The sequence below is a fragment of the Papilio machaon genome, chromosome 29 (genome assembly GCF_912999745.1).
Source record: "Papilio machaon chromosome 29, ilPapMach1.1, whole genome shotgun sequence".
NCBI classification, from domain to species: Eukaryota; Metazoa; Arthropoda; class Insecta; order Lepidoptera; family Papilionidae; genus Papilio; species Papilio machaon.
Genome location: NC_060014.1, coordinates 1037442 through 1058176, shown reverse-complemented (window position 1 = coordinate 1058176; position 20735 = coordinate 1037442). Strand labels below are relative to the sequence as shown.

The 20735-nt window shown below is 34.0% G+C and overlaps 2 protein-coding genes across 2 annotated transcripts; one reads left to right on the top strand and one right to left on the bottom strand.

Annotated features, from left to right (window-relative positions):
* Positions 1-1418: 1418 nt before the first annotated feature.
* On the bottom strand, positions 1419-8098 carry LOC106713438 (calmodulin-like protein 4). The gene is made up of 6 exons (XM_014506245.2): positions 7981-8098; positions 7873-7903; positions 3308-3421; positions 2835-2926; positions 2476-2583; positions 1419-1563 (listed from the first exon to the last, which is right to left on the bottom strand). Exons 1-6 carry the CDS (start codon positions 7981-7983, stop codon positions 1462-1464), a joined length of 450 nt encoding a protein of 149 aa, XP_014361731.1. The 5' UTR covers positions 7984-8098; the 3' UTR covers positions 1419-1461.
* A 2338-nt stretch (positions 8099-10436) lies between these two features.
* Positions 10437-16006, top strand: LOC106713439 (solute carrier family 25 member 44). The gene is made up of 7 exons (XM_045685334.1): positions 10437-10695; positions 11340-11491; positions 11737-11826; positions 12799-12924; positions 13509-13692; positions 14744-14871; positions 15812-16006. The coding sequence occupies exons 1-7, from the start codon at positions 10584-10586 to the stop codon at positions 16004-16006; spliced, it is 987 nt and encodes a 328-aa protein (XP_045541290.1). The 5' UTR covers positions 10437-10583.
* Positions 16007-20735: the final 4729 nt, after the last annotated feature.

The window sequence follows — 20735 nt, the reverse complement described above, 5'->3', positions numbered from 1 at the left end:
TATTTCATTACTTTAATTAATTTCAATGCCCCCCATATTTTGGGCCTCTTATCGCGACCTCCTAGGTTTCAAACGCCCCCAAGGGGGCGTTATCGCCCACTTTGGGAAACACTGGTTTAGATGTATGGATGGATATTTCTTCGAAGGTATCTTCGGAACGGTTCTTGATGAAATTTGTCACAGATGTAGAACATCTATCTACTAATTAATTTTTTTTTTTAATGCTACGCAGACAGTCGCAGGCGACAGCTAATATTATTAAAAATTTCACCGGTAAAAAAAATATTACTTGAGTTTTTCAACTCTGAGGTTCACTTTTAAAATAAACGTTAAATAACAGTTATTAAAAAGTTATGACGTCACAATATGGCGACGATGCGCATTTTTTATTGAAACGCATTTGAGTGAACTAGTTTGTAATAATTTAGCGTTCGGACCACATCATGACTAGTGCCATATCAAAATAGAAAATTTGTTACGTTTGAAAATACACGATTTGCAATTTTAGTATGTTTTTTCTTTAATATTAACCTTTGTAATAAGTATTAATTAAGAAAACAACGTCGGTGGCTCAGGAGTTAAACACTTTTCGCACACACAGTTCGAATCCCGCCATGTAACTACAGTCAAAACCGTTTATGGCGACATCGTTTAGAACAACATACCGGTTAAATTGACCAAAATCAAAGGTCCTGGCTGAATGTTATATACATATCTTTCCTATTAATACCTGTCACCGGTTGTTACAACTATCGGTTTTAACGACTCAATATGAGTAGTCCCTTCGATGTCGTTATAACAGATTTTGACTGTATGTGTTTTTCTGATTCTCGATTTACATTTGTACATTTATCTTTGAATTTCTTCTCAGATATTTGCATCACAATGTTTTCCTTCACCAGAAGAACGTTGGATAAATGTACATATGTAAATCAAAACCAAAAACACAATTGTACAAAGCGGGATTCGAACCCAGGACCTGCAGATTGCAAGTCAAGCGCTTAACCTCTGAGCCACCGACGCTATTATATTAAAATTTTTATACCCTAAAACAAAAATATGAGTTTTGTGGTAATGTAATTTTACCTATGACACTAATAAGAAGATTACCACCTCACTTGTCAAAATAGATTCAGTCATTTAGACTCTGTGCTGTTACAATGAAATTTACATACATACAAACCGACATACATTCTTACGTACCCGCAAAAAACATTATCTCAAAGTAAAATATGGAAAAAATAATTTCTAGCAAAATAAAAATATCACGTCAATTAAATATAAAATATATTCAAAAATAATTTATAAAATAAATAAAGGAATATAAGTCAAGATATAAGAATAAAATTGAATTTTCACTACGAAACAGTTTGTACAAAAACTATACGAGATAATATGTTTTTATACAATGTTTCAGCTGTGTAAACACACAATAAAACATTCTGGAATATAGAAAACACATTAATAGTAATCAGGGACAGGAGCGCAAGCGATTTTGACAAAATCTTCGTATCTTACTGTACCATTATTAGATACATTCGCCTCTCTAAATATATTGTCCACCTGAAAAATAACAAATATACATTCCTAAAATAGTCTAGGTCATTCTAGGGTCAAAAGATCCGGTCTATACGATAGCAGGAAATAAAGATGACGGTTCACAAATTCAATAAATAGAACAGCAATGGGATCCTCAAAAATAGTCACATTTGAAAGAGGTCTACTCTAAAGAGATGCAAACAAACGTCCATGTGGACTTAAAAAGACCCCACTTTGAAGTTGTCGAAGGCCTAATTTTAGTCTTCTTTCGTAGTGGATTTGATGATATATATTTTTTTTATATCATAAGGTGGCAAACGAGCAAACGGCCACCTGGATTGTGGCCCATAGACATCCGCAAATACTGATGCGTTGCCTACCTTTAATCAACGGAGAAGTGGATGCACAGAAAAAGGATATTTCTCCTTCCTATGCGTCCCCTGTTCCGCCAAATCCACTTCCTCTTCCCACCCTTTCCTAATAAGAAAAGGGTGGGATAGGAAAGAGGACTAAAATTAGGCCTCCAGTACCACACTCATCAGACGAAACGCGGAATTGCTTCCATTTCACGTCAGTCTCCTGTGTGGTAAGCATAGGAAGGGAAAAGATTCTATTTCTGTGCATCTTCTCCGTTGATTAAAGGTAGGCAATGCATCTACAATTGTTGATGTCATGGACAACGGTCGTTTTCCTATTTGTGGGCACGCTATAATTATAATATAAAAATCTAGAAAGAGATGGAAGGATTTTCTGAAAGTTGACATGAATAAGGGAGTGACTGAAGATCTGGAGATCGAAAACATTTTGGGAATCCACATAGAGCGGTCTCGTCAAGAACTATAGTAAGGTCTGACATAAAATGGTCAAGGTAGATAGGAGTAGATGAAGAGGCATCTTGGAAAAGTCCTGTTAGTAAGAAATAAGTAGTATAATCACCTCCCGTTGTGATAGCCCCTCCCCCCACTTCTGCAGCAGATTGCGAAGCTGTCGCGCCGGGACTACCCCCTTCTTCTCAGGGTCAGCAGCGCGGAATGCGTTCACAACCTGATAAAAGAAGTACAATGTTTCGGAAAGTTCTTGACCAGTAATGTTAAATTATTGCAAGGAATTACGTTTTGAAACTTTAAGAACCAAACTTTATGGCGGATCATTAGCTGTGAACGCATCGTGGTGTACCTTTACGTGCCTAAAATTGTGTTCTGTGTCTTTTGTGTGATATTTCGAGCTGACATAAAGTTTGTATATTTCTATATGTTTAAATATATTACAACCATATAATATGTTTAAGCAATAACCTCATTAGGCAGATTCTCGGCACGCGAATGTATATGCATTACTTCTAGGAAGTCAGCAAACGACATCTTACCCCCTTTGCCTTTTAAGTAACCTGCGATAAACAAAAAATCAATATTCAAATAAAACAGTTGAACAAATTTATGTATGTATGTATGTTTGGTGGGCAAATGGGCTAATTTCAGTTGCACTCTAACCCACCTTTAACCAATCTAACAAAAATAAATATTGTTCTCACTAAAAAAGTAAAATCAAACAGCAGTTTTATAGGTGGGTATATTATTTTATTAGGTTGATTTACTATTTGGTAGATTAATATTAGTTTCAGTCATTATTTGGAACATAGATGCTATTTGGTCGTTTAATACTTTATTAGATAAGTTGGAAGATCGTTGGGTAAGTTTCTAGGCCGTGCGGCATTCTAAAATTAGTCATATATTTTAGGAGTACAATGTACCATCTTCTAACAACAAACCTGTCAATTCCTGTATTGTAGGACTCATCCCAAGGGAGCGCATGACAACTGTCAGCTCATCCAATGACGTGATCTGTCCCGACCGGGCAAATAGGTAGAAACATTCCCTGAATTCTGAAATAAGAGAGTAATGATAATATTTGTAAAGATAGTCAACAAAATTATTTAACCCATTTACTGTGGAGTGTTTTATCATTTTACTATAGAAATCATCGTCGTTAGCTGTCACTTGACCTCACTGTCGAGGTTGTAGCTTTTTTTAATGAGGGGAATGCGTTATGCATACTCCGTGCTTCGGTGGAGGCTTTTGAGTTATCCGGGATACTTCCTCCATTCCCCAATCACTTCGGGGAAGAGCCTACCCAGTAAATCAACTCTGGTTCCTCCTGCGCATTGTAGCGGGGCTATGCGCATTCATTCTGCCTGAGGCTACCGCCAAGGCAGCTCTTTCTCCTGAGGGAGGACAATCCTCCCCAAACTCCTGTCCTGATTCGAGCCTACCCTATATTAGTGACTGCCTAAGTTAACCACATCTCAATGCCCTATACTTGACCTAATATATTTTTTATTTACTTCGCATAGGCAGGTTGCATCAAGATGGTACTTTTAAATCTTTAAAAAGATACCAATTGTCTATGGTTAATATAAATATAGACGTCTGTGTCAGTATTGATTTATGAGCCGAGCGAGACGCGCGTGCGCGGAGACAAACTTATACACCTACTTATATTATAGACACAATTGGCGTCCCTCTTTCACAAAGGTCAAAACATAATTTAAATGTCAATCGCAGCACTGAAAATCAATTGAACGCTATTCTCTCAGCTACATAGATAGACAGAAAAATATATAACCTTCAAGGACCTTCATACACAGGGACACGTAATATTTGAAACTAATAGATGGGTTCTTTAAAATATAAACTTAATAATAAGTTAAAACTACTTAACTATATACTTATACCAAACTAAAAATAAAACTAGATTATGTAAAAAATCGACCCCAAATCGCTGCGCTCGCAGGGTAAGGTGCCCAAGAGACTGGCGGCATTTCCCCGTTGAATGGCCAGGCTCAATCTTTGTCCAAAATGCGCGCCAGCCCTTGGATCCCCTGAGACGTCGATAAGGCGTACGGAAATCTCCTTGAACAGCTGACGGGATTCCGCACCCCAAGGCCCCAAGGTCTCCACGGCAAAAGGCACAAATATATATGGCTCTCCCAAAGCTGCATATTTACGCCTTTTATTGGTTATATGTATAAGGGCCAAAGTAACAAATTGATGATTTTTACTTTTTTATGTTAAAAGCTACCTCTTAGTTTAGTTAACATGCACTAAACAAAAATACACATTTACAGGTTTAAACTTTTGCTGAAGTAAAGCGGCCTATGCAGCATCTTTTCCTATATGGTTGAAACTTTGAGATCCTCTCCTGAAAAGTTGTCAATTTACACATTGGGTCTTATTCGTAGGAGCCATCTATATTGTATACCTTTATGTACATGTATGACATAGTAATGCGTAGGTCTATCATCAGGTGGACAACCAGTCCAGGTGTGTGGTACACCGAAGACCAAGGGGTGCACAATGGCAGTAAATAAAGTTAAGGTACAATTTGAAGGAATGTTGCAGCCATGGAATTATACGAAACAAGTCAAATTTTGAAAAGGTTCAAAAACAAAACCAAAATATTTAGAAATCTCTTTACTAAAATTTTTATAGTAATTCCTAAGTACCAAAATTTTCTGTTCTTTTCATAAGACAGGAGAATTTTTATCTAGACTAGAAATCAATAATTGTAAACAACCCATGCGAATTCGAGGCATGTATATTTTACGTTTGCATGCTTCTGTTTAAACAACCAAACATATTTTTAGAGGATATATTATCCGTATTAATTGGAGAAAGAAACAATTTCCGGAAAGATCCCCGTAGGGTAATAACATCTGTTGCACGAATTGGTCGGCTCGCTGGTGAAAAATACAATAAACGACCATACAGATGAAAGACGTGAATTGGAAGGCGTTTTGTCTGATGAATGTGTGTGCCGGAGTCCTAATTGTATTCCTCTTTCCCTTCCCACTCTTTTCTTATAAGGATATGAGATTTGACGGAGTATGCTCCCTCCATAAGATCTATTCGTCGTAATATTTCCCTCCTCCATCTATTAAAGGTAGGCAACGCATCTGCTAATACGGATGTCTATGGGCAGCGGTAGCTTCGCTAATTCGGCAAATTCAGGTGGACGCTTTCTCATTTGCCACCTTTTAATATTAAAAAAACATTTTTTACAGTACTTTATAGACAAACTATACTGAAATTTTATTTGAACGATGTTTAAAACGTAAATTAAATTTAATCTTATTTTATTCTATAAAAACTAACCGTTTTAAATTAAATAAAGGTAAAATTTCGATAGACAACTAGCAACACATTACCAATGTATCGATCGTCTGTTCTCACCATTTTGTATCTTTGCTTTCGTTCTCGCATCAGTCGACTTGTTGCATTCGTGAGAAGTGGACGTGTATCGAAAATGCGTAACCCACTATCGGAACGTCCCAAATTCGCCAGCGAACCACTTCCCAATATTTCTGCGACTAAGCTCAGAGCTATACGAGAGTTGCGAAATGACGTCATCTACGTTCACAACTGTCTCTTCGGGAATCCGGACGACCCAATGACGGAGAGAAAGAAAGCTCTCATCGTGAAAGCTACAAATGCACTCAAACTGGCAAATGAATACATTCAATCAGTGATGAGAGAGCTCTAATCTTGAATCATAACAAGAAATCTGTGGCATTTTTTTTTTATCGTATTCTACATTTAAAGTTTAATGCCTGGTTCACAGAATGCCAGTACAGTAGCTCAGTAGCAGGCTTGGCATGTTTTAACTGGTGCCAGTTAATGTATTCCAACATTGATTTTGAGGACTACTGTCTTGCTGTACTGGAATAATGTAAATCACACAGGCAGATTACAATGGAATTATTGATTGATGGAATTTGTGTTATTAATTATTAGAAATGCCATAAAGATGAATGTAGTTCTTACTTAATATACCTGTAGATGGAAAAATCTATGTTGTTTTATTTTTCTTTTGTGATCCGTCTAGTTTTTAGTAAAGATACTGTTAGACTCACTGTGGCTGTATAGACCAGGGATGGTGAACCTATACTTGTCAACATACAATTAAAAAAAAAATCATCATCATCAGCTCACTATACATCCCCACCGAGGGGCTCGGAGCCTACCCCAAGTTAGAGGTGACTAGGCCATAGTCAACCACACTGGCGCAGTGCGGGTTGGTTGACTTCACACATATCATTGAATTTCTTCTCAGATATGTGCAGGTTGCATCACGATGTTTTCCTTCACCGTAAGAACGTCGGATAAATGTACATATGTAAATCGAAAAACACATTGGTACATGGTGGAATTCGAACCCAGGACCTGCAGATTGCAAGTCAAGTGCAACCAATGAGCCACCGACGCTCTATTAAAAAAATTATTTAGTGATTATTGGGAACGTTCCATACAGTAGACATCACTTATTCACTTTCCATATAACTTTTCATTTATCAGTGTTATGCCTGAAATAGTGTTGTGTGCCATTAATTCACCATCACTGGTGAACTTATCTGACCTGATGGGCAATACTGAGACAACATCCTAAATAATATAGGGTGTCCAACCTTTCTACCAAAATGTCCAGTCAAACTGGCTGGTCTGTCCCGCTAGTAGGTTTGGCAACCTGGCAACCCTAGTTACAATCATATTTATATTTTCATTATGTTTCAAAACAATCAATGTTTGTAATAAATGAATGTTTTCATTGAATAAACAATTATATAATACATATTGTCTCTATCTTAACTAAAAGAATGAAAGGAATACAAAATGCTTATGCAATATGCTTACGCGACTTCGTCTGTGTGGAATTAAAAACTTAATATGTAGCCTATACGTTCTTCCAGATTATATTTTATATCTATACCAAATTTCATTAAGATCCATTAAGCCTTTCTGGAGATACCTTCAAACAAACATCATTATCCATCCATCCATCTAAATTTTTTCTACCATAAGAACCTTCTTCTGACAATAACAAATACAACAAAAAAAAAGTGAAATCATTCCAGCCGTTCACATTATGGCGTGACCAAGGGATATAGGGATTCATTTTTATATATATAGATAAATAACTGTATTAAAATTACATATGTATAATCTATAGATGAAGTATTTCATACAAGTTTGACATCTAGGAAATGAGAAAATTTAACATAACGAAAGGCTTCCGGAAGCTTTATCTTTTTCCACATTATTGTTCAACGGATTAGGTTAGGATATAGGTTGTATAGTTATAAATTTAATATTGTTACATATGTTAGAACAAGATACTTTAAGAAAACAAACAATAGAAAACATTATACACAAAACAAATGAAATTTATCAAAACTACATTAACACAAATATAAAGAGAATCTTATTAATTATATGCAGATAAACTTTACTTACAGAATGAGTAAAAAATTAATAAAACAAAGAATTTTTTCATACTTACCATCTATATCTTGTTCCTTGAAGTATCGTGCCTGTAACAATTATTTAATTTGTAGATTATGTTTACATATTATTTTAATTAAATATATTTAAAAAAAGATATTGGTACCATTATTAAAAGAGGAAAATATAAGAGGATAAGGGTTGAAGTAAATAATTAGATTTATAATTAAATTACGGAAAAGAAAACTTAGGAGAAAGTTTTGACGTTTTAAAAACTTTTATAGATGACAAGATCAAGATGGCAACATAATTTTGCGTTTTTTTTTCAAGTTCCTAAAAGCCTTTGGTGTTTATAATTAAAAGTTTTTTTTTAAATGATTTAATTTATTTTTTTCCTTATAAAAGAATATGAAAAACATCAAATAATAACACATTAACTACATAAACTCGTCAACGTAATCGATCGAATTTAAAGTTTAATAAATAAAAAGGATAAAAACATCTGAAAAGCTATAGATATTATTTTTCTGATAATTTACCTTGGGAGATTTCAATTTCAACTCTTAATTTTATGAACAGTTAAAAATAAGAGAAGCTTAAAATCAATAAATAGAAGTGAAATAACTTTGTGAATCTGTAGTTTTTTCACACTCTGTAGTAACATTTACATTATGTCAAGAAGATGGAAGAAAAGCAATCAGCTGACATCGCGTAATGATCGTGTAAAATGTAATATTTTCCATAGTTTAGTGATTTGTACTGTGTAAATTACTACATAACACATTTTAGCAACTTGTGTACATTGACTAAACTTTGCTATACAATATAAGTGAGTGTTTTATGACAATGGATTTTGATTATTTCGTTAGGTGAGTAAATGCTTACGCAAGCCAATTTATTTTATATGTTTTTATTCAATTAAATATTAATGGACTTCATTGTAAATCAATCAATATGTGAAATAATTGCAACTTATCATAATTTACAACTCATTATGTTTATTTTTAAAATCATAAATGTGCAATTAATTTAAACATACACGACAAAGACAAGGCTTTTTTATATTCCCTTAGTCAACTAAAATGACCTCCGGTGTCTTGGAAAGATTTATTATGAAACCTTATCTCTTTCCGACCTTAATTACCTATTTTAATCAGATAATATCAGCACCTGCACATTTTCCCCTTATAAGGTTACTTGTTAGTCTTACAATGTTACTAATATTATAAATGCGAATGTTTAGATGGATGGATGGATGTTTGAAGATATCTCCAGAATGGCTTAGTGGACCAATGAAATTTGGTGTAGATGTGCCCATATTAAAAAATAATTAGTAGCCTATGTGTCCTTCACTATGCTCTACACCTATGCCAAATTTTGACAAGATCCCTTGAGTCATTCTAGAGATACCTCCAAATAAATATCCATCCATTTAAACATTCACATCTATATATATAAAAGAAAGTCGTGTTAGTTACACTATTTATAACTCAAGATCGGTGAAACTGATTTAGCTGAAAATTGATGGGGAGGTAGCTTAGAACTAGGAGACGGACATAGGAACTTTTTTATCTTGTGTACATTTTTTTATTCCGCGCGGACGAAGTCGCGGGTAAAAGCTAGTTTATAATATTAGTAAGATTGAAGACATAAGTATATAAAGCAATTCTTATCTTATAATTGATATTGTAGTTTTTGATAGTATTACAATTGATAGTATTAAGGGAATCTTTGAATAATAATCTCAATGTGACCCTAATGCAGTGTTTCTCAAAGTGGGCGATAACCCATTGGGGGTGTTTGAAACCTAGAGGGGGGGCGTTAAGGGGCCCAAAAAAATGGGGGGCGTTGAAATTAATTAAAGTAATGAAATTGAGGTTTTTAGTTTTAGGGGTGTATAAAAATGGGGGCCCTGAAAAATAATTAATTTTCAAAGGGGGCGGTAAAAGAAATAAGTTTGATAATCACTATACTAATGTTTTATCTTGAATAACAAAGTACGGGAAACTAACGTGTTGTAGACAGTAACAACATCTGTTGCACCAATGGGCCGTCTCATAGAAATACCACAACCACACAGAAGATTGGCATAAAGTGGAAGTAATTCCACATTTCGTCTAATGAGTGTGTGTTGGAGGCCTAAATATAGTCATCTTTCTCTGTCCACCGTTTTTTTATAAGTAAAAGATGGGAAGTGGATATGGATTTAATGGAGGATGTATAGAAAGGGGACATTTTCAAAAATAAAGTTAGGCGAGGTATCTGCAATTGCCAATGTCTATGGGCTGCAATTGCTTATTTATTTAGTCCGATTCAGGTGGCCGTTTGCTCGTTTGCTACCTTTTCATATATAAAAAAAAAAAAAAGTTGTCAATTTGCACATTGGCCCTTATTCATAAGAGCTATCGAAATATTACTTGTGTAATTAATTTTTATCTATTTTTTTTTGCAGCTCAACAAACAACTTTGAGTAAAACAGCCATGGAAGAGTTAGAAAGTAACAATATATGTGAAACATATAATTGTTCGAAAATATCATAACGTAAAAACATATATAAAAAAAAAATCTCTTAGTGAAATTCTTTAGTCATCTAGTCTGTTGAACGTTAAACGTTAATAATTTATTTATCAAATAATAATATATAAAAAGAATTCCATATATGTTATGTATTAAATACAAAAAATGAACACCAAAGAGTAATACAGTATTATGTTTGCTTAGTTTTGGTGTACATAGGGGTGGGTATATAAATAAACAGTATATATATTATGGCTGCTACGATGGTGGAGTCACCCCCACCGCACTTGATAACTACAATAGAATGGAGTATGATGGATAAAAGCAAGTTTTTTCCACTGTATACGTTGAGCAGTTTCACAGGTAAGAATATAAGTTTATTACTAGTATACCAGTGGTTGTCCATTGTCTGAAATTCAATAATTTATACCTATTTTTTTTTAATTCAGCTTGATATATGTTCTTTACATTAATACTGTGTCATTTTTCACATCAGTTCGAGCTATTTATTTAAAAAAGGGGAATATGTGTGTGTTACGAATTAGGTGATCTAAATCTGGCACAGACACTCGTAGCGAAACTAGGAATTACATCGATTTGACGCTCGTCTCCTGTGTGGTTGTTGGTCACCAGTCAATGATGCTAACCGCCAATGCTACCGATTCTACTACAATCAGTTTTCAGAAGTCCATAGTTATTGGAACGAAGTTCCTTATCGCGCGTTGTGAAAGGGGGCTAGACGGAAAAAATTCTTACGAAAAGTTGTCACGACACTTTTTGCTATAGTAACCATGGCAACCACGTCATAATATAACGAAAATTCATAGAAATAAAATGTACTTCTTGTGAAGACTTAAGTTTTTTATTCATAGAATAAACATTGGTTCCTTCACTAATTAATAGAAAGGAACTTCGTTCCATCCGGGTGTCCCAACACACCTCTCAAGTTTTTTTATCATCTTCTAGAATATTCTATTTCTCGAATATATCTATTCTTACACTTCCAGTACGATGCGCCCTCTATCCGTTGACATTAGTTAAGACTCAAATCCAAGTTCAGCGTAAGAAGGAGGCCTACAAAGGTGTGACGGATGCCATCACAAAGATATATCAGAACGAGGGAATCTCCGGACTGTATAGAGGATTCTGGCTTTCCAGCGTGAGTGGGAATAGTGAATAATGTAATATAGCGCCATCTATATGAAGTAGAAGAATACAGTACAATTTAGTACAGCGCCATCTATTTGTAGTAGAAAAATTATTAGTTTATAATATTTGGTTTAGCGCCATCTAGTTAATTTAAATTCATTTTAAATGTTAATTATATCGTACTGTAATTATTATTTAAAAAGCATTTAGTAGAAGATTATTTCTAGTATGTTATCTGTTTTAATTAATTTTCAGTTTCAAATAATCTCTGGCGTTTTCTACATTACGACTTACGAAGGAGTTAAACATGAATTGGGGAAGTATGACATCAGTCCCAAAGTTAAGGTAAGTTATTTTATATCATTAGGTTGAAAATTTGTCATAACAACATACATATATGATTAACTAGCTTTTACCCGCGACTCCGTCCGCGCGGAATAAAAAAAAAAAAGAAAGAAAACGGGGTAAAAATTATCCTATGTCCGTTTCCTGGTTCTAAGCTACCTGCCCACCAATTTTCAGTCAAATCGATTCAGCCGTTCTTGAGTTATAAATAGTGTAACTAACACCACTTTCTTTTATATATATAGATTATAGCTATTATATACAATTTATTGTACGATATACATAAAATGTCCTAAGTATATAGAGCGTCGGCTCAAGGGATAAACACTCGACTTGCTATCTGCAGGTCCTGGGTTCGAATCCCGTCATGTACCAATGTGTTTTTCGATTTACATATGTACATTTATCCGACGTTCTTAAGATGAAGGAAAACATCGTGATGTACATATCTGAGAAGAAATTCAATGATATGTGTGAAGTCAACTCGCACTTGACTGTGGTTGACTATGACCTAGTCATATCTAACTTAGGCTCCGAGACCCTCGGTGGGGATGAAAGCGAGCTTTGTTTTATATCATAAAATGGCAAACGAGGGAGTGGTCACCTGAATCCGCCTAAATAGCGAAGTGACCTCTGCCCATAGACACCCGTAATTGCAGATGCGTTGTCTAACTTTAATCAACAGAGGAGAGGACGCACAGAAAGAGGATATATCCTTTTCCTATGCGTCCCCTCCGTCAGATCCACTTCCCCTTCCCATCCTTTTCTTATAAGGAAACATGAACTAAAATTAGGCCTGCGATGTGAGAATCAATGTATTCTCCATTCATTTTATGTATTATAAACATACAATTGTATAATTTAAATAGCTTATAAAGTGAATTAATTTGCGCGCCATCTATATTTAAAAATGTGAAATTCGAATGTTGAAGTTCCACGCCATCTATTGTCTAGTTAATAAACTTGTTACAGTCGTTCATTGGAGGTGGTTGTGCATCAATGGTTGGTCAGACAGTGATTGTGCCATTTGATGTGCTCAGCCAACATCTGATGGTGCTGGGACTGGCTAAAGGAAGACCTGGAGCTAGCAGGAACCCGGTATGTGTTCAATCTTTATTTCACTTAATTTGTTTTTTTTTTCAGGATATTAAAATGAAGAAATAATTATTTTAAAATATACAAATCGTCTTATTGTAATTTCGAAGGGCAAATATGAAAAGAAAGAGACAGTAGCGGAAATGTCATAGATTATATGAAGTAGTTTTGACGTTTATGACTTACTAGCTTTCGCTTGCGACTACGTCCGCGTTTAATTTTAAAAAACCTTAATTATTAGTCTATGTTTTCTTCCAGATTATGTTCTACATCTGTGACAAATTTCATCAAGATCTGTTGAGACGTTCTGTAGATAACTTCATACATACATCCATACAAACATTCGCATTTATAATATTAGTAAGATAATTAATGTTATTTAAGTTTTAGTTTAAATAAAAATGCATACAATAGATGGCTCTAATCTTAATTATATCTTACTTATATTATAAATGCGAATGTTTGAATGTATGGATGGATCTTTGAATGTAAACGACTCAAATTATCTTGATTAAATTCGACATTTTTTATTCAAAATAAACTTTATCATTGTTATTTCTGCTTAGCGCCTTTTTTATATATTTCAGAAATTAAATCCTCTAGGTCTAGACTTAGATAAGCGTTTATCTAAAGCAGCTTTAGCTCGCGAGGTGGCGCTGCGTGTGTACAGATTGCACGGTCCATTGGGGTACTATAGAGGTTATGCAGCCTCATTAGCTGCTTATGTACCTAACTCTGCGCTATGGTGGGCTTTATATACTGCGTATCAAGGTACATACAAGATATAAACCGCCATTTTGTCTGTATGGAATTAAAAAAAACTTGAGAGGTGTGTTGGGACACCCGGATGGAACGAAGTTCCTTTCTATTAATTAGTGAAGGAACCAATGTTTATTCTATGAATAAAAAACTTAAGTCTTCACAAGAAGTACATTTTATTTCTATGAATTTTCGTTATATATTGTGACGTCGTTGCCATGGTGAAGTAGCGCTCATTCGTCGTTAACATACTTACTATAGCAAAAAGTGTCGTGACAACTTTTCGTAAGAATTTTTTCCGTCTAGCCCCCTTTCACAACGCGCGATAAGGAACTTCGTTCCAAAAAAAATTATCAAAAGTATCCCATGTGTTATTTAAGGCTATGTTTTATATCTGTGACAAATTACATTATGATATGTTGTAATGTTGTGGAGTTGTTGAGGAAAGTAAAACAAACTTATCTCACAGGAACTGGACATATTTCTAGGATCATATGTAGTTTGTGTCTTCTTCTAGATTATGTTCTACATCTGTGCCAAATGTCATTATGATCTGTTGAGTTGTTCTGGAGATATGTAGCAACAAACATACGTTCATATATACATCTAAATTTGCGTATTTATATTAGTAAGACTAGCTTATACGCACGATATTAAAAAAAAACTTAGATAGTCTATGTGTTCTTACAGACTATGTTCTACATCTGTGACAAATTTCATCAAGATCTGTTGAGTTGTTCCGGAGATATCTTCATACATACATCCATCTATATATTCATATTTATAATATTAAGTAAGATATGAAAGTGGCAAATAATTTGACAAACATGTTTGATAAATAAAACGTCAATTTCTTCTCTATTATAAACTAGCTTTTACCCGCGACTCCGTCCGCGCGGAATAAAAAAAATGCACACAAGATAAAAAAGTTCCTATGTCCGTCTCCTAGTTCTAAGCTACCTCCCCATCAATTTTCAGCTAAATCAGTTCGACCGATCTTGAGTTATAAATAGTGTAACTAACACGACTTTCTTTTATATATATAGATTATGAATTATTTCAGATGAACTATTGAAGTTAAGTCCGGCCTGGATATCACATTTGTTCATACAATGTATCGCTGGCACTTTGGGTGGATTTACCACAACAATACTGACCAACCCGCTAGATATAGTCCGAGCTAGATTACAGGTAAGTTTTTTCTTAGTGGCAAAATGTTACCTGAATTCGCTGAAATAGCTAAGTCTGTGATCACTTCAAGACATTTATAATTTCAGATGTATTGATAAATGGAGAAGGGGATGTACAGAAAGATGTTTTCTTAAATCCACTTCCCTTTTCCATCCATAACTTATAAGAGAAAGGTAGGAAGGGAGAGAGACTATATTTAGGTCTCCGGTTAAATACCTATTATAGGAAATTTAACAAGAGAGGAAATAGATTTTTTATGTTAATTTGAATTTAGTGTGTATAAAAGTTGTTACCCGTTGGCCCAATTGGAAAAATAATTCCCATTAATCTGATCGGCCCAACGGTAAATTTATAAACTAGTGCTTGTCCACGATTCAACAAATTAAATGGTCTCAACTTAAATTATGGTCATAATTGTGTATTAAAATAAAAAAAAATATTATAAATGGTCAAAATTTCACACTTTAGTAAGTGCCTTTTAAAGGTCACTTGAATTCAACGAAATAACAAAGCAAATTAAAATAACAAATTTATATGTTTATTCTTTAAAGCGTAAATAAGAGACACTTTCAACTATTTACATCTTATTTATTATATGGTTGTCATGGCAACCCGTGTGTACACATCAGAATGTTGTCCATAGAAATCTACATTCAAAGATGCTTTGCCTTTAACAAACAGAGAACATACATAGATTTCTGTTCGTCCCCTCCTTCATCAATCCACTTCCCCTTCCCTTATGAGAGAAGGATGGAAAGGAAAAGAGTAAAATAGACAAATAGACTGTAGTTGGAATGAATTCTCACTTGAGATATGTGTTGTTAAGTTATTGTATTGCAGCGGATGAAACAAACAGATGTTGGCTTTATTATTGTTAAAAATGTCTAAAATCTACACTAATCTTGTTCTTTTCCTTTATAATATGCTAAATTATTTTCAGGTGGAAGGTGTTGGTTCAATGCGTCAAGTTTTCAAAGAACTTTGGCGGGAAGAAGGTCTAATAGGTCTCTATGCTAAAGGTCTGTCAGCCAGATTAGCGCAATCAGCCTGCTTTTCATTCTCTATAATACTGGGCTATGAGACTATAAAACGTTTCAGTGTCAACGATGAGTTCAGAACGAGAGTAAGATGGTGATAATAAAATAATTTTAAATTAAATATTTGGATGTTTTATTTATAACTACTAAAGAAAATGGATTTGTGTTTTAATAGTGATTATAACGTAGTGAATAATTGCTATTAAATTTTTGTAGGCGCATTATTGCAAATTGTATTCTACAGGTTTTTAGGTAAATTTATTTATAATTATTATAGTTTTTCTGTGATTAATTTTTAACAATTTGATGACTACATATTGACGGTTAGTCTTCATTAGTTCATATCCTGTATAAGTATGTTCCCTGGTTGAATTTACACTAAAATATTCTCACGTTTCCATGTCTCAATTGCGAGAATTTATAATAAAAAAATTCTTTATCTTATCCTATTAGACGAAATGTACATAAAATTGGCTTAAATTTCACACACATTATTGTAAGGACTTTGCTTATCTGCTTTTATCTTATATATTTACCGTACTCCTCGGAAACGGCTTTATCGATTTTTACCAAATTTTATATGCGTATTCAGTTGGTCTGAGAATCGGCTACTATCTATTTTTCATACCCCTATTAAGTTTTTTTTAACTGCGCGCGGACTTAGTTGCGGGCTACAGCTAGTTTTCATATAACATCTTAATTTAAAATAACTGTTGCCCGCGACTCCGTCCGCGCGTTGTTCAAAAATTCTTATTTAGTAGCCTATGTTTTCTCCTAGACTATGATCTATATCTGTGCCAAATTGCACCGAAGTCCGTTAATTCGTTCTGGATTCTGGATCCATCCATCTAATTCGCATTTATAATATTAGTAAGATTAAATCTACCACTTTTCAGATGTTTTTAAAAAGTAATTAAAACGATCAATTAAATTATTATAATAGTCATTAAACTCAACACTTAGTAACAATTTTATCAATTTTTTATGTAACATGATAAGAAATTATAGTAAAAAAATTCAAACATTTACACATGTGATATCTCCATTGTCTACGGATCAGGTGACGTATGGCGCCATATTTCATGTCAGAGTTCGTCGACAGATAACGAAACAGCGGGAAACGATTGTGATTAAAAAATCCTTTTTCTTTATCGGTTAACTAGCTTTTACCCGCGACTCCGTCCGCGCGGAATAAAAAACCAATAGAAAACGACTTAAAAATTATCCTATGTCCGTTTCCTGGTTCTAAGCTACCTGCCCACCAATTTTCAGTCAAATCGATTCAGCCGTTCTTGAGTTATAAATGGTGTAACTAACACAACTTTCTTTTATATATATAGATAGATTTTGTATTGAAACTAGCTGTAGCACGCGACTCCGTCCGCGCGCAGTTAAAAAAAAATGAAAAATAGATGTTGGCCGATTCTCAGACCTACTGAATATGCTCACAAAATTTCATGAGAATCGGTCAAGCCGTTTCGGAGGAGTACGGTGACGAAAACTGTGACACGAGAATTTTATATATTAGATTAAATGTATATATTTTCCAAACTTAATAGTTTAAATATATTTGTTATGTGTTCGTTAATATTAGCTTTTTTTCTGCATAATTAATTAACATATTAGATGTAAAAATGTGAATGGCGAGAGATGTGTCAGTGACCGTGACAAATGGAAGTCTGAACTCTGAAGTTACTGACGAGAATGGTATTGTTTTGTTATACAGCGTATTCTTTGTTACAGTTGTCAATCATAAATCATTCGATAAACGACAATTACAAAGTCCTACCAATGAGTCAATTTCCTTTAACTCAAATACAATGTTGATATTGACCACAGTAAAAAAACAAACTACATTATTCAATGTGCCTATTTAATATGCATATTTTTCAGTTTCGTATTACATAATAATTATTTAGTATGCATTTAATTGACACACTAAGACAGAGAAGCTACGTTGCAAAATCTTTACATTAAACTAGTTACGTACCGCAAGTTTATCTAGTTGACAAGTGAACTTTTCAAATATTTCTTTCTATTTTTTTAATATAAGTTTAGAAAAAATTCTACTGAAACAAATTGTTCAATTAAAAAACACATTAATTAATCAAAAAACGGAGTAATCACAGACAATAACCTTATGGATATTTAATCCGGAAAACAAAAGTGAGGCGAAAAAAAGGCAACTCTTTCGCTACTGTAAATTGTATATTTGTAAAATCGACTCTCAATTAGACCTTAAACTTATTTGTTAAACTTCATCTACGTACTAATAAATGCGAACGTTTAGATGTATGGATGTTTGTTAGCAAGAACGGCTCCTTGGATCTCTCTGGAATTTGGCACATATGTAGAACATAGTCTGGAAGAACACATAGTGTACTAATTAAGTTTTTTTTTAATTCCGCCCGGAGTCGCGCGCCACAGCTACTAAGAGTTTATCAATATATATATAAAAGAAAGTCGTGTTAGTTACAATATTTATAACTCAAGAACGGCTGAATCGATTTGACTGAAAATTAGTGGGCAGGTAGCTTAGAACCAGGAAACGGACATAGGATAATTTTTACCCAGTTTTCTATTTTTTATTCCGCGCGGACGGAGTCGCGGGTAAAAGCTAGTTTGAAATAAAAATGCTTATGCAATTTAAAATTCGAACACACAAAATATTTAGGTTATTCGTATTATTATTACAATAGTAGTTTAATTTTGCAATATCAGAACAATTAATTTTTCGTGTCAATTAAATTTGTCGATTCATGTAATCAGCATTTCTTTAGTTTTGCAAATTATCTCTAAATAAGATATATGTAAATTTTTTTGACGAAGTTTTTATTTGCCTTTATCAGTTATATACGTAACGGGTCATTGTCGGTTCCTACTGTTTAATCACTTGGATAAAAAAACACATGTATCTATGATTTAATGACCCTAACAGTTTTATAGTTGAATTTAATTGAGAAATTATAACACTTACTTAAATAATTTTATAAGGCTGCAATCATAGATTTTTTTTAAACAGACATTCTATTCGTCATCAATGCTACGACTTAGGGTCCTTCAAGAAGCGAGGGTATCACCATCTCAAAGGCCGGCAACGCATCTGCGATTCCTCTGGTATAGTTGAGGCGTCGATGAACACCTTGGTGTTCCTGCTGTTCGTTTGCCCCCTTCTCTTATAAAAAAAACAAATCGAACAATGAACTGAATTGAATTAAACTATAAATCTTAGATTACGTAAAAAATAAGTTAAAAAAAAAACCAAAATATTTGCGACAAAATCATATATTTCTGCACACTAAATACACAAAAATACTTTATGTAATACAATATTGAGCACTAAAATATTTCGATTATTCAAGCGACGGAAGGAAAAGAACGAAAATCGCTTAAAAAAACATAACGGTTACGTCGACCAAAAGTTGCTCTCGGTTTAAGTCCACTTAACTACTAAAAACAATATCGTCGTTATACCGGTTTTGACTATATTAATATAACTTAAGGCAAAGAACTACCAACAACAATCTTTAGGGAATATAAGGATTGTTGTGTGATCATCGCCTTATGTTACGTAAAATTATGATAAAACCAAGAAAACCTTACAGACTGTACCCCCTTTTCCACTCGGGGTACTGAATACTAATGGGGAGAAAACCGAAACTCTTAAGTAGCTGGCGCCAGCGCCAAGAGTTCGCTGTCATCTTTTAAAATTTTTCTACGTCATTTTAACGATTGAAAAAAGGTATTCCTTATTGGCTGTGCAGAATTTTAAAAAAGAGCTCCGAAGATGAAAAAAAAAAGAATTTCTGACATAATTATTTAATGAGCTATCTTTGACTGTCTACAAAATACTTTGTTTATCTGTGGTGTATTTAGCGCAACTGTCACTCTGGATCGTGCTGTAATCTATAGTGGGGAAAAGGCAGTTTCTACTCCCCATTAAATAACACATTACTCGTCAAAATCGGTTCAGTTGTAAAGTCCATAAAAACAATCTTCCTGAGTCAGTCACGACACAAAACTGCTTCCAGAATCTATAACCTTACATCTTCCGTCGCCCAAATATCTAGCAAAACGAATATAAATACATGAAAACATTTAATGCCACGTTTATTTCTTTGTACATACATTACGACAATCACAAATTTTACGTCCCAGCGACTAGACTAACATTCTAAAAGGTGTCATATCTAAAATAATCCTATTGAAATTACCGCCTAACATTGTTAAACTAGAAAACATAATACATAGCGGCCATTTTCTTTCCATTAGAACTAAAAGCGAAAATAGACGTACGTTAAATTTCACACATGGTGGCCACTGCGCTATTAAATTTTTTTCCAGTTATTTCATCGTAATTGTGAGATAAAATCAAATATTGTACAAAAAGGGTAGTTAATGTTATATAATCATAGAAGAAAGTGTTTAAATAAATGTTTTCATACATCTTGGCGGTTCTTAACTTCTCGCGAGTCGTTACGCAGAACACAATTGTAACGGGACGCAGGGGGAAGGCACTGCAACGCGCCTATGACCTTGAACCGCCAAGATATATATAAAATTATACCAGAAATATTATGACCAATATTTAGGTTTTGGTTTTGAATATGTGATATCTACAAGTCATCTAACAAAACAGAAACAAAATCATAGAAAATGTTTGATGCCAACTATTTGTTCATTAAGAACCAAAAAAATCCAACTAACTATACAATCAATGGAAGAATAGAGTCGAAGGATATTTTCCTTTAGGCCGATCTATTAATAAAAAAGAATCCCCATTATGCCGATTGATCGGTACGCCTATCGGTCCAATGGTAAACATCC

Bases quoted from the DNA above. Each gene is read 5' to 3' on its own strand.
- LOC106713438 (XM_014506245.2), bottom strand. The intron at 2,927-3,307 runs GTTTGTTGTTAG...TGTTTATCGCAG, and splicing joins TACAATACAGGAATTGACAG to GTTACTTAAAAGGCAAAGGG. The intron at 1,564-2,475 runs GTGATTATACTA...GTTATTTTTCAG, and splicing joins AGGGGCTATCACAACGGGAG to GTGGACAATATATTTAGAGA.
- LOC106713439 (XM_045685334.1), top strand. From the start codon at position 10,584: ATGGCTGCTACGATGGTGGAGTCACCCCCACCGCACTTGATAACTACA. The intron at 11,492-11,736 runs GTGAGTGGGAAT...ATTAATTTTCAG, and splicing joins GAGGATTCTGGCTTTCCAGC to TTTCAAATAATCTCTGGCGT. The intron at 11,827-12,798 runs GTAAGTTATTTT...AACTTGTTACAG, and splicing joins ACATCAGTCCCAAAGTTAAG to TCGTTCATTGGAGGTGGTTG.